We start from the raw sequence: 12,561 nt of genomic DNA on the forward strand, positions 1-12,561 counted from the left end.
ATGCACAAACACACACTTAAATACTGACTGACCATCTTCTCTATCTCACTCTGATTTTCTGTCCCTCTCCCTCTTCTTCCTTTCCTTTTCTTCCATTCTGTTTCTCCACTCTTATTCACTAACTCATCTGCTGCTCTAAATCAAATGCTGCATAATCAGGACTGCAGATTTTAGGAATGTGGCTGGTTCAATAGGCCCACCACATGTGTGCCTACTTAACTAGAAGCAGCAAACACACACGCAGTGCCTTGATCTGCCTGCATTCCAGACGCCAATCCTATCCTAAACCCCTTTCAATTATATATAATCACACACACACGCATGCACTTGCATATACAAACACAGAGAACAGAAGAGAGGAGTAGGGGGAAGGTCATGATCCTGCCAGAGAGAAGGGAATCAGAGTTGCAATTCTAGGGCTTATCGCGGAAAGAGGGTAAGTCCATATTTGACACGCCAGCATGCAGAGTATGTAAACCTCTATATGAACACACATAAGAAAGAGGAAGGGCGAGTACGTATGCACTTCGAGACCCACATGCACAAGTGGTGAGATAATTCTTAGCAGTATTTTTGGAAAATCTGTCCACGCAAGTGTCAAGACACTGATCCGTCTCCCAAGGTGTCTATTACAAACACTACACTCAGCAACGTGCAAAAGACTGTTAGGATATGGAGGAGAAGATAGAGATATGCTGCAATAGATAGATTGATTGACAGATAGAGCACATACTAACCTTCTTAGTTACTATTCAGTCAGTACTCACACATTTAAATATTACATTTTGGGTAAGAATTCGATGAGCATTTTAATTTAAGACTTTAAGAACTGAGAAATAACTGAGTATAACGCTAAACATTTAATGTGCACTGTGTAACATATAATATACATTTTACGGAAATAAACAGCACCAGTAAATGCATAATGAAAAATGTAGCAACAACAATCCAGGAGACTGTCTATCTAATATTGAGCATATTCTATCTGAGTGAGCACCTATGCCAAGTGGCTAGTTTTGGCTAGAGGTGGACCGATCCGATATTACGTATCGGTATCGGTCCGATACTGACCCAAATTACTATGTAAAAAATGTAATCCGATCCATTAAATATCAAAAAAGCACCCCACAAAACTTGCTACACGGCGTAACTCGGCTCATAACCGTAGCACAGCAGTATGCATCACGTGATAGAGCGGCTGTGTGTATTTGTAGCCTTGCTAGCAATCCAGCATTTCATCTCCGAGGAAGTTTTCCCAGAGAGAAGTAAAGCAAGTGTATAAGTTCATCTCTGAATGTTTGTAAAGCATTCCCACGTTAAGCTTAACAACCGATATATGGAGCGACTGCCCCCCTCTCTCTCTCTCTCTCTCTCTCCTGCTGCTACTTCAATCGTGAAACTGCTTAATGATCAGCTGATCGGCTTTTCTGTCGTGAGTCCGTCTCTCTTCTTTGTTTTTGGCCCACTTCTCACCAGAAAGAGGAAACCAGCGGCTGAACAACAGCAGCACTATTAAGCTTGATAAGCTGTTGTTAGAATTTATTTAATATTACTTTCTACACCAGGATCTTTTTCTACGTAGCTGACGGCTGGTAACTGTGCAGGGGCGGATCTAGCAAAGTTTAGCCAGGGGGACCGATAGGGCATGAACAGGGAAAAGGGGGCACAAAGACATACTTTTCTTTCTTATTCTCATTTAAAATGTCTAGCTTTTAATAAATAATTATCTGACTCTTACACCCAAAGTTTTAATCTGATGTAAAATATATAGAAGTCCATTACTGTATATAGTAACTGTTAAGTCTAATATACCCTAGTAAGCTATAGTACTTTTTCCTTTGGGAAAAGTACCATCTGTGAATTCTGCAATTCTGTTGAAGAAAGATGTTGAATCTATTTAATTATTCTTGAAAAATAATTTATTTCTGTGCATTTTTCCACACTGCATCAAATTAAATTTGATTACATCGATTACGCATCATGAGGTGGAGGGTGGGGGGTGGTTCCCTATTTTTTTTTTTGCTGGGAGCTTGCAACCCTATTAGTTAGGTTGCTTAATATTTCTGCTAAGTACTCTTTAAAATACCAGAATAGGGAGGATGGAGTAGGTTTAAGTTTATTAGATTGATCAGTGTTGCTGAACTATGAAATATTTTGGGTGCAGTGTATTTTTTACATACAGGTATAACAGAATAGCTTTAGTGTTGTTATTTATTTAAACTTGAGTATAAACTTATACAAAATGCAGCAAGATATTAAAAAAACGTTTTATTGATTAAAAAACACACTATATCGGATTCATATCGGTATCGGCAGATATCCAAATTTATGATATCGGTATCGGTATCGGACATAAAAAAGTGGTATCGTGCCATCTCTAGTTTTGGCATGTTTCAAATGGCAATATGTAGATCAACTTTTTATTATGATATTTCAAGAAAATCAGGTTGGTTGAGTCATTTGCTTACAGTTGAATTTGCCTACAGAATCAGTTGTTCTGATTCTGTAGGCGCAAGCAACCAGAAAAAGCTGCTGGGCCCTCAACTGACAATCTCAGGCTATTGTTAACAGAACAAGACCATGTCTTCAAAACACTGGCCCTGTACAGATTTTAGTAGCATTGTAGTGAAGTGGGGTTAATCCTGCTTCCAGAGACAATAGCAAACTGTGGCCACAAGATGGCAGTAATAGAGAGGAAGGATGCAAATGGGCATGAAGGAAGCTGTTTGAGATGCCATCTGAGATGGCAGGATTGTTTTCCTTTAGTATGTTTTAGATTATCTATGTCAAGGTCAAAGTGAAGTTTATTTGTATTGCACATTTAAAACAACCAGAGTTGACTGAAGTGCTTCACAGGCAGCAAAAAGAACTCAAAATAAATAAATAAACATGTCCTTTTTAAGATTTCATTAGACAACTTCCCTTGCTTGCTTAGTAAGTGATATGGTGACACAGACAGAATGAAACCTACCATGGTGTCACTGGTCCACTGGTTTCTTTAGTCCCGTTTTGAAATCTTGAGATGAGTGTTTTCACTGTTACCATCTTAGCTTAAGAAAACCAGATGTAACAAGCAAGAGCGGGACTTACTACATAAGTCATCTGCCAGTGACCATACTACAGATAATCCTGCATTTTGAAACACAGTATGACCAAGATTTACAAAAGTGTTTACAGAGGTTAAATCAGAAAACTGTTTACACAGGTTTATATGTGTTATGGGTAGACACCAAGATACATCTATCTTAAATTTGAGGCAGCCCCCAATGAGAGTGCAGGATATCACTGATTGGCATATCACATGACAGTAAATACATCATTGGGGCACCTAGGCAACCGTATCTGGAAAGTCTGAAAGTAACTAGCTGTCAGCTCCAAAGCGTGTCCAACAAGCAGTTTACTTCCAGTGTGGACGAAGCTTACGGCGCTTCCATTTTGGCTTAATTTTTCTAAGCCAGAAGCCATATCCATATTTTAAACATACTATGTGTAGTGACTGTAGTCTACTTTGTGTAGAATTTGAGTTGCTTTTATCCTTCAACAACCAATCAAAACTTAGTGCCTCTTCTGATTTACTTAGGGGTGGTCCTAAGCAACAGACCACACATTTGATTCATCACAGTCAAAATATACACAAATATAACATGTGCACTCCAGTCAGTTTAATTTCAAGTAAATTATTGCAAACTAAATTGTAGTTTGGAAAGAACGGTTCACATGTACAGGAATCTGACATTTTCTGTAGTAGACAGCAGTCACTGATGATCACAAACAAGCACAATGCAACAAAATCTACTGGCTGAAGAAATGGAACTGTAAAAGCACAACACATCACTGGATAGTAATCACAGATAGACTCTTAATGGCTCCTGGGTCACATATGTGCCTGCGCATGCATACGTTTGTGAGCGTGTATGTTTGCGTCCCAAGCCTGAGGCAACCAGGCCAGCAGCTACAAATACAGTGATGGATATGAAAGAACTGGGTCGGCTTCACAAGAGATCTGCCCCTGGGACAACAAGACCAGCCAGAGCCCTGAATCAATAAGGAACACACGCACACGGACGCACATACGTACACACAAGGTTGTATGGGACAAACATTTGCATAGAAACTAGAGGACAAATATGAAAGCCACAAAAAGGAGGGAGAACTGCACATCACAAAAAGTGCAACAGAACAATTACAGCATGACACATCACTTGACACGTATTCAGTTGGTTTTTTCTACAAACATAGAAAACATAACTATCCAAAATGCAGATGAGTCTCTTCCCTTCTTTGTGACTGTCTGTCAGTCACTCACTGAGTTTAATCAGACGCACACAAACTTGTGTCCTAAAGCCTGTTTCAGAGTGAGCAATGCTCAGCTCATAGGTCAGTAACACTCAGGGAATGTTTCAGCTTGTGTTGTTGTATGTGCTTGAAAATGTTTGTGGTTCCTACCTCTGGCAGATAGCTTCTTAGTGTTGATGATTTTGGCAGCATACTCCTGACCAGATGAGATCTTTACGCACCTCCTGACCACAGAGAAGGCGCCCCTAAAATGGACATGCACACAAAAATACTTAGGGTTTTTATTCTCAACAGGTAAAAATAAGAGATATAATCCATACCAGTCAACATACAACAAAACAGGTTCAGAAAAATTGAGCTTAATTTTAAAAGACTAGCTTGAGTGAGCCTATGAATGTCAGCCAGATACCCTGAAAAAGGCTGCAAATATATCTGACTAAAATAATCTTGCTTTATTAAAAATCCAGCTGACGTTATAGTTAAGTTAATTAAACAATAGTGAAATTTTAATGTAAACTAGTTAGTAGTACTAAGTCTAGGTGCAGCAGCTATGCAGTAACTCACTCTCACACACCACACCTGCAGTACACGTTCCCTAAACCGTCACACCGTTAGCACCTGCAGACATGCCAATTAGCCTTCTTTTGTTTCAGTCACGTGCTGCTCTGGAGTTTCAGGCACATGTATGAAGATCAAAAAACTAGGTCAGCTATATTTGAAGAAGCAGAGGAGCAGAGTGCTGCATCTCTCATCTGTAAATGCAGCCAAGGAGTGGTCCACCTGCCTCAGATGGCACTGCAGCCATGCCTGCGGCTTTGGCTGCAGAACAAGTACAAGCTTTTTCTCTGTCTATCTATGCTTTTTCTTAACAATAAAATGTTCTCCTTCATACCAAACCTCCTGTCTAATTCCATATAACATCAGAGATGTCAGTAAGAGTCAGTAAGAAGTAAGTAAGTATTGCCAAGAAAGATGATGCTGAGAATAGCCATTATCTCAAAAGAACTCTGGCCTTTCACTTAATTTAGTGCTAATTGTACATCATGTGATTTGATGAAATCAGTTTTACAAGAAAGAACTGACTCTTGTCTTTGGTGTTTTTAATGACTGGCTGTTGAGTATATAGTGATGTGTACCATAAACATGTTATCTAACATCCTCTCGAGAGCGCAGCCTGCCACTAAAGCTTACCTCTAATTTATAGGGATTTGTTGAAGGAAATGATCATAGCATGACATGTTACATAAGAATTTTAGTTGACTGTCCAGTATGGTTAAGTCGCGTGGCACTATTGCATGCATATGTCAAGTGCACTATACAGTCCTGCGGGACAAAATGTACAGTAGCTGCACAGTGAAACTGCCTGCAGTTACTAAATTCAGAGAAAATAAAAGGCAATAGCAGAAATGCGGTTCTGGGTTAAACACTGAACACTTTCCCATGATATTTTGGGTTCTTCAAAATATATAGTTCCAAATATAAATGTAATACACTGTTGGTCTCTGGTATGGACCATCTGATTGTGTAACTACGTAAAAATGCTTAACAAAGATGAAAATGGTCTTGGTGAAGAAATGCTCAGATAGGAGTTTCTATGTCACTGAAGTTCACAGAAGATAGTAAACTGATATAAGACTTCTACCATCAATGACAGGACAGTGCTTTTGATTTAAAATGTATTTTTGTTATTGAACTGAAATTTTTATATGTATCATTCCAATCATGCCAATCACAACGCACTTTTTTGCAAGTGACATCACCATTTTTTATATTAAATTTTTTTTCTTCACCTGAAAATCGATGTAAATCCAATTCATGGGTGTAAAATAACAGACTGTTATACTTTATATGCAGCTTAAAACTAACAGACATTAAAGCAAACTTAAATCCTTTCTGTGATGGCTTACACAGCAAAAGATGCTTGAACAGGAAGGGGATAGACATCCATAAACCAAAAAGCATATACCATTAAGTTTAATATATATATATATATATATATATATATATACATATTTTAATGCAGTCCAATAGATAAACTGTGACAGGCACGTGTGGTCCTTTAACAGCCAAATCTGAGTTGTTGTGGGTTTTTTTGCCATATTCCCTTTACTAACTTGTCTAATGGAATGCTATCATTGTATTGTAAACAGACAGTAGAGAAATGTCTAATGCCTGTGTGGGTGAAACTGTGCTTAAAGTATCAGTGAGTTAAATGGTAATATAAAAGCAATATGGGTGCATTATTAATGCCAGATGGTGTAAGATGAATACTGCAGAGGATCATAAATGAAGGGAGCTGTGGCTTCGGTGGAGACTTGAAATCCAGGTTTCCTTTCGGTGATCAACTCTTCCAGTAAAAATACTCGGTGAGAGCTACTGGGAGGACATTCTTATACAGTTTTTGCTGTCAGTAAAATTCGACGCTGGTTTCAGACATCTTGAACTGTGTACACTGACTACTGGGTGCTGACCAGACTGCAGGTCAGTCAGCTGCATGACCACAAACATACACGCATATATTTTCATATAAACCAAGCGAGCCACCTTAAAAACATATGCATATGTGTGCACAGGTATGCAGGTACGTGGATCTTTCTTTCACACCTCTCGCTCTCTCTCAATGGTGAGGAATTCCCTGCCTGGGTCTAAGAGTGATCACGGTTCGATTGCTTGGCTGTGGAGTGTGTCATCTCCATCTCGCCTACATGGTCTGCTGTCGCATTACTGAGTGTGTATTTCTGTCACGAGGGAAGAGGAGGAGGAGGAGGAGGGCTTTGGAATGGGGGGGTCGAGGCAGAAAGGGAGGGGTGTTTTAGCAAATCTCAGGCTTTCACCCACAGTAATGCATCTTTCCCTGGTTTCGCTTTTCAAAGAAAAAAAAAGGTCCTCGCCCTGCTGTGGAACCTCTAAGGTCGAGGCATCAAAGACTGCACAGGATAGAGGCAGATGACGACACGCTCCATACGCGTCTTCTTTCGTAAGCACAAAACGTAAGCAGGGCTTCAGATGTTGGATTAAAACAAATAGGATCCCATCGCACAGGCCTGCATGATATACATCAGAGTGTTTTACCCCTCTGCATCAGGCTTCATCGCCGCACTTATCAGCAGCGCGCACAAGCACACTCACAAAAACACACTCAGCCTGAAATCCGCGTCCCTAAACCAAGGCGGCCTATTACATAACAAGCTGACATTTCAAAAGGGATGATGCCAGATGATTGAAACAAAAAGGAAGAAGAACGCGTTTCCTTACTTCCCCAGCTCCTCGAACAGCTGATATTCGTCAGTGAATCTCGTGCAGATCGTTAACGCCATCCTGAAGGAGGTGCCAAGGACTGTGCGGAGACGCGAATAAGGTGCACTCACAAACTGTATATACCACACACAGTCAGCACCGCCCGGTTTTGTCCTGAACCTGCAAACCAAACGAAGGGACTCATGCAGAGCTAAAGCGCATCGACAAGAGCTTTAGTGGAATGATTTCTGCGGCAGAAACGCAGCCTGCTAGAGCGTACTCAATCTGGAGGCGTTATCGTCAGCCGGTCCTTTATTTTCTTCACATCCAGCGGCTTGTTACAGCTCGTGGACGCAGCATTTTGTGTGTATGTCGGTTATCTCCTGTGTGTCCTGTGCTGTAAGTGTTGTCTTTCTGCACGCATCGTACGCCGCACTACCGCACCTACCCCCGGCTGTGCGCTCAGTCCCGCCCCTTTGCCTGCATCCTCACGCAAGCCACTGGCAAACAGAAATAACAACATTAATAAATGTAACGTTGTAAATATTAACAGCATTTGGATGCACGAGTATTTTTGGCGTGTCTGCAAAACCTTTCTGAAATTAAAAAATCGCGCAAATGAAATGTAAGGTCATACATAAGCTAGAAACTGGATCATCCCTTCTTCTGTTTTATTTACATTCTTGATTTATTGATGATTAATTGTGAAGCATCAGTGGCAAAACAGTTGTGACAGTGCTGGCAGATTATAGGAAAGTGAAGCTGATGGTTGGTTGGCATTTTGTTTCTATTTACATCCCACACAAGCCCTGCATAGGCATACAGAGCTAGAGGGTTCTGCACAGTAACACAGCTGATCCTAGGACTGCACTCTTCGATTCAGATATTGTAAGTGGAATTTGCTGAAGTCACTGTGTTAGTATGGGGGGCAACAAGTAGCAAAAACAATGCTGATAGATGCACATGCTGTGATTTAAGATAAGCAACAGCCTTCTAGTATTAAACAGACACAAACAAATCATACAACTAACCAGAAGGAAGCTTGCTGTGTTTACTCTGCACAGGTGCTATTTATAGGGCTGCTAACATGCTACTAGCTGCTAGCATCCTTGACGGTACATGGGGGAAAGATGGCAGAGCTAATGCAATATAATGATTTATTTAACCACAGAGGTAACTAGGCAAACAAATCCAGAAATTCACACAATTTAGATCTTTGGCGTGTTTATTGAGAGGCTAATAAACACACCAAAAGGTCTAAATTCAGTTAGATAAGGCAAAGAACCAAACAGGTGGAAGTTCCACCTTCAGTTTTTTGGGTACTCACATCTCCACCAACCTCATCTGGACCCAGAACACCAACGCCCCGGTAAAGAAAGCCCAGCGGCGTTTGCACTTCCTCTGTGCCTTGAGGAAGAATAACCTGGACCAGAAGCTGCTGCTACCCAAAAAAATCATTGGCTGCACCTCCCAGAAGCTGCTGTCTCAGGAAAACCAGGGTCATCACAGGTGACCCCTTGCATCCCACGCAACAGCTGTTTGACCTGCTGCCCTCTGGATGGCGCCTAAGGTCAATCAGGTCCCAAACCTCAACGCTGGCAAACAGCTTCTTCCCTTGGGCCACTCATAATGTCAGGAAAGACTATCCCCCCACACCCCACCCCACCCCTGGCCACCCACCCACCAATCTGAGCCATGATCTGAGTAACCCTCATCACTCAGGTCACTCACACACAGACTCAGACCGAGTCCATTGCACTACTTTCAAGTACTTTGTAAACTATCCTCGAATGCCTTTCTGCTGTGTGGCTTCCTCTTGTTTTGTATATACATTCCTCTTTTATACATATTCTTGCTGTCTTGTTATTTATGTTTTCTTTCCATGCACAATTGGTGTAGAGCACTCAAAATTTTGTTGTACATCAGTGAAAATGTTAGACCTTTGTCTTTAATAGTTTTAAGATAATCGCGTTCAAACATAGGCTGACATTTCAATGTTTGAAAAAGAGGCCTGAAAGTGGGTTGTTATCTTTAAAAAATCATGAAAAGTATTTGATATATGAAACTAAAATTTTATAGTACTCATTATGTATGTTCAAATTTTGATTCAACCATTCCTTCTCAATTATCCAACTCATATTCACTACCTTTCCAAAGTATATGCTAACACAAAGTATGGAGGAGCCAAGGATTGTACTATCTCCTAAGAGATAGCCTCTCCCAAAACTGAAACTGGAAAAACTAATATACGGATTGTTTTCAATGCTTCGAATGAAATTCTTTGCAGTCTCTTTTTGCCTGAAGCCTAGAACAGATGGATATCTCCAGATGTTTTGTTTCATTCTGTGAGATGCTCTGCTAGGCCTTTGCTGCAGCCACTTTTAGCTGCAGCTTCTTTGTTAGTCTCTCTGGCTTTGTATGTAATAACCAAAAGCATCCATTTTATTTGTATTCTGCCAGGTTTCAGGCTTTTTGGTGTCACTGAGGTGACCAGTACTTTCCTTCTTTAAAAGAATGTATTGATTTGGCCACCCTTTTTCTTTTTTTCAGCCTGTTATTGGCCCTTCACTTCCATCCACATCTGTTTTGCTCTTATTGAGAATTTTAGTGAAAAATACCACGTGTTAGTTCAACACTTGGAATCAACTTCACTTCTTTGGAATTGGCTACATGGCTATGGGAAATATGCACTTTGTTTGATTAAAAATTGAATTAAAAAATAAAATTAAATAAGAAATCAGGGCTGATTAGGAAGTGTTATGCACGGGGTGATCATGGCTCAAGAGTTGGGAGTTCGCCTTGTAATCGGAAGGTTGCCAGTCTCGGTCGTTGTGTCCTTGGGCAAGACACTTCACCCGTTGCCTACTGGTGGTGGTCAGAGGGCCCAGTGGCGCCAGTGTCCGGCAGCCTCGCCTCTGTCAGTGCGCCCCAGGGTGGCTGTGGCTACAATGTAGCCATCACCAGTGTGTGTGAATGGGTGGATGACTGGATGTGTAAAGTGCTTTGGGGTCCTTAGGGACTAATAAAGCGCTATACAAATACAGGCCATTTACCATGCAGGCCAGCAGAGATTAGAAACCAGGGGGGGCTGATGAAAAATGGGAACTTCTGGGTCAGTGAGATAATAACAACAGGAAGAAAAATCCAGGGACATGTGTTCAGTAGAAAGGCAAAGATAAAAGCAAGAATGTGGTTTGGCAAAAGCGAGCATGCCCTGAAAAGCAGATTATAACACATATACCTGTGAAGTCAATTAACTTTTGAGGTAATTTTGTCTTGTGACCCCAACAAAAAAAAAATTGTATCGGTGGATCTCCTTGTCACATTTCAGATGACAGATGGCCTCATGACATTCTCATCAATAATAGATGTTCCGTCTAAAATTACAGTTTTAGGACCAAAGAGGAAAAACTAGTCATGGTCTGACAAAAAGCCAATTACTTGATTATTATTTATTATGCCATAAGTGGGAATCAGTGGACTACTTAATGTAGGTCCACTATAACTAGTTACAACAGTAAATAATTACTTAGACACAATATGCATCAGTAATAACAATCTATTAAAATATGTAATGTATGTCATATATGTTACTATATCATCGAATGGGTGTTTTTCCATACAGAATATTTACAATATCTGGCTGCTCCTATTGTTGATATTGTCAGTTTTGCAATATAAAATGTAAGAAAGGGCAAACAAGCTATTTCAATTTGACATTTTATTTCATAAATACAGAAAACAATTTAAGCACTTATAATCATAAATACATAAATACATACACACAGGGAAACAGGTAGCCTCCCTTTCTTCATGACAGGAGAATACATGGAGAATACATATACTGAAGTAAAAAAATAAGGTGTTTGATACAAACACTTCAATCAAAATTCTGTCATTTTTAACAGGTTTTCAGGCGAGTGGTACTGCTAGTTGCATATGATGACATTCATCTCGTGAAAGGAACACGGTGATTTCAGTGATTTTTGTTGGTTAAAAAACAGCTCGTTCATGAAGCACATCTCTTGTGTCGCTTCAGTTCTTCAGCTCAGGGTCTGCTGCTTGGACAAGAAACAGTAAAGAAGAATTAATTTGTGTGTCAAAAGTGGATTCCAACATTGTTTGATAGTTTCTATTTCCTATTAAAAGAAAGACTGCTGTGTTGGCATACTTTTAGGTAAAATTTTACCTGGACATGATCTTGTTGATCACTTTCCTGACCCAGGGGGCCTCAGGATTAAGGCAAACCTCTTCACCTGTCCTTTTCAGTGTGGCACTGCAACACAAATCAGTGAAAAAAAACTAAAGTTTAGATAGAGAACTCGTGTTGAATCCAACAAATCACAGTGACAAAATCAAGCAAAATTATCACTACTGAGATGGAAAGAAGACTTTGGCTCTTACATGATCTCCGTCTCCTCGCAGTGGGAGTTGGGAAGAATCAACTCCACCTTCTCGATGTGGCGGCCAATAGGTTTGCTTTCTGTCTGAATGCAACGGCAGTGCAGTTCCACTCCCATGCCTGTAAGAAGAAAGCAGTTGCACATGGTCACGAAGTGCATGCTGAAAACATTTAATGCAATGAAAAAGGATAGCATGAATAAAATTGCTTGTTAATGCTAAATTAAGCCATTAAATGACAAAAAAAAAAAAAAACATACCTTCACAGGTGGCAAGCAGGGTCAAAAGCACCACGATGGAGCTGACAATGATTCTGTTGCTTATCATTTTGCCTTTTAGAAATTCTGTAAAAACTAACAACGAAAAATAACAATGTTCTTCTGAAAGCTGATGAAGCCTGAAGCGCTAAACTGCAACAGCTGTTTGTTTTTTCTTCTAGTCTGTTTGTCTTTCTTTCAGCTCCCGGTCTCCTCTCTTCTCTCAGTTCAGCTGCTCTGCTGTTTGACTCTAGCGCTGAAGAGGCTCAGCTTTTAAAGCCAACTGAAAATGACTCACTTCTTGCAGATTGCGCAAGAGTGGACTTTCAGACCCGGTGTGGGAATTCACACTGAGGGCTCTAATAGTCTG

General features: G+C 40.3%; 2 protein-coding genes across 13 annotated transcripts in view; both read right to left on the minus strand.

The window, feature by feature from the left end:
• Nucleotides 1-7,946, minus strand: part of camk2d2 (calcium/calmodulin-dependent protein kinase (CaM kinase) II delta 2) — a 54,446-nt gene extending 46,500 nt beyond the window's left edge. For 6 of the 10 annotated variants that reach the window (XM_084931254.1, XM_084931250.1, XM_084931255.1 and 3 more), the window contains exons 1-2: nt 7,552-7,945; nt 4,447-4,541 (exon numbers count right to left, since the gene is read on the minus strand). In XM_084931254.1, coding sequence (XP_084787380.1) covers nt 4,447-4,541; nt 7,552-7,613 — 157 coding nt within the window. In that variant the 5' untranslated portion in view covers nt 7,614-7,945. Of the gene's footprint in view, nt 1-4,446; nt 4,542-7,551 lie in introns of all 10 variants that reach the window. The other 4 variants (XM_084931257.1, XM_084931258.1, XM_084931251.1 and 1 more) reach the window with 2 other exon arrangements.
• Nucleotides 7,947-11,239: 3,293 nt separating this feature from the next.
• Nucleotides 11,240-12,444, minus strand: LOC146385500 (permeability factor 2-like). 3 transcript variants are annotated; one of them, XM_084931260.1, is made up of 4 exons: nt 12,195-12,444; nt 11,938-12,055; nt 11,723-11,809; nt 11,240-11,594 (listed from the first exon to the last, which is right to left on the minus strand). In XM_084931260.1, exons 1-4 carry the CDS (start codon nt 12,259-12,261, stop codon nt 11,582-11,584), a joined length of 285 nt encoding a protein of 94 aa, XP_084787386.1. In that variant the 5' UTR covers nt 12,262-12,444; the 3' UTR covers nt 11,240-11,581. The 3 variants fall into 3 exon arrangements, with proteins under 3 accessions (XP_084787386.1, XP_084787387.1, XP_084787388.1); XM_084931261.1 differs by having other exon boundaries at nt 11,240-11,591; nt 12,195-12,439; XM_084931262.1 differs by lacking the exon at nt 11,240-11,594 and having other exon boundaries at nt 11,719-11,809; nt 12,195-12,443.
• Between the last annotated feature and the right edge of the window lie 117 nt (nt 12,445-12,561).

The sequence above is a fragment of the Perissodus microlepis genome, chromosome 6, assembly GCF_051167445.1.
Source record: "Perissodus microlepis isolate ML-2025 ecotype Zambia chromosome 6, ASM5116744v1, whole genome shotgun sequence".
In the NCBI taxonomy this organism is placed as follows: domain Eukaryota; kingdom Metazoa; phylum Chordata; class Actinopteri; order Cichliformes; family Cichlidae; genus Perissodus; species Perissodus microlepis.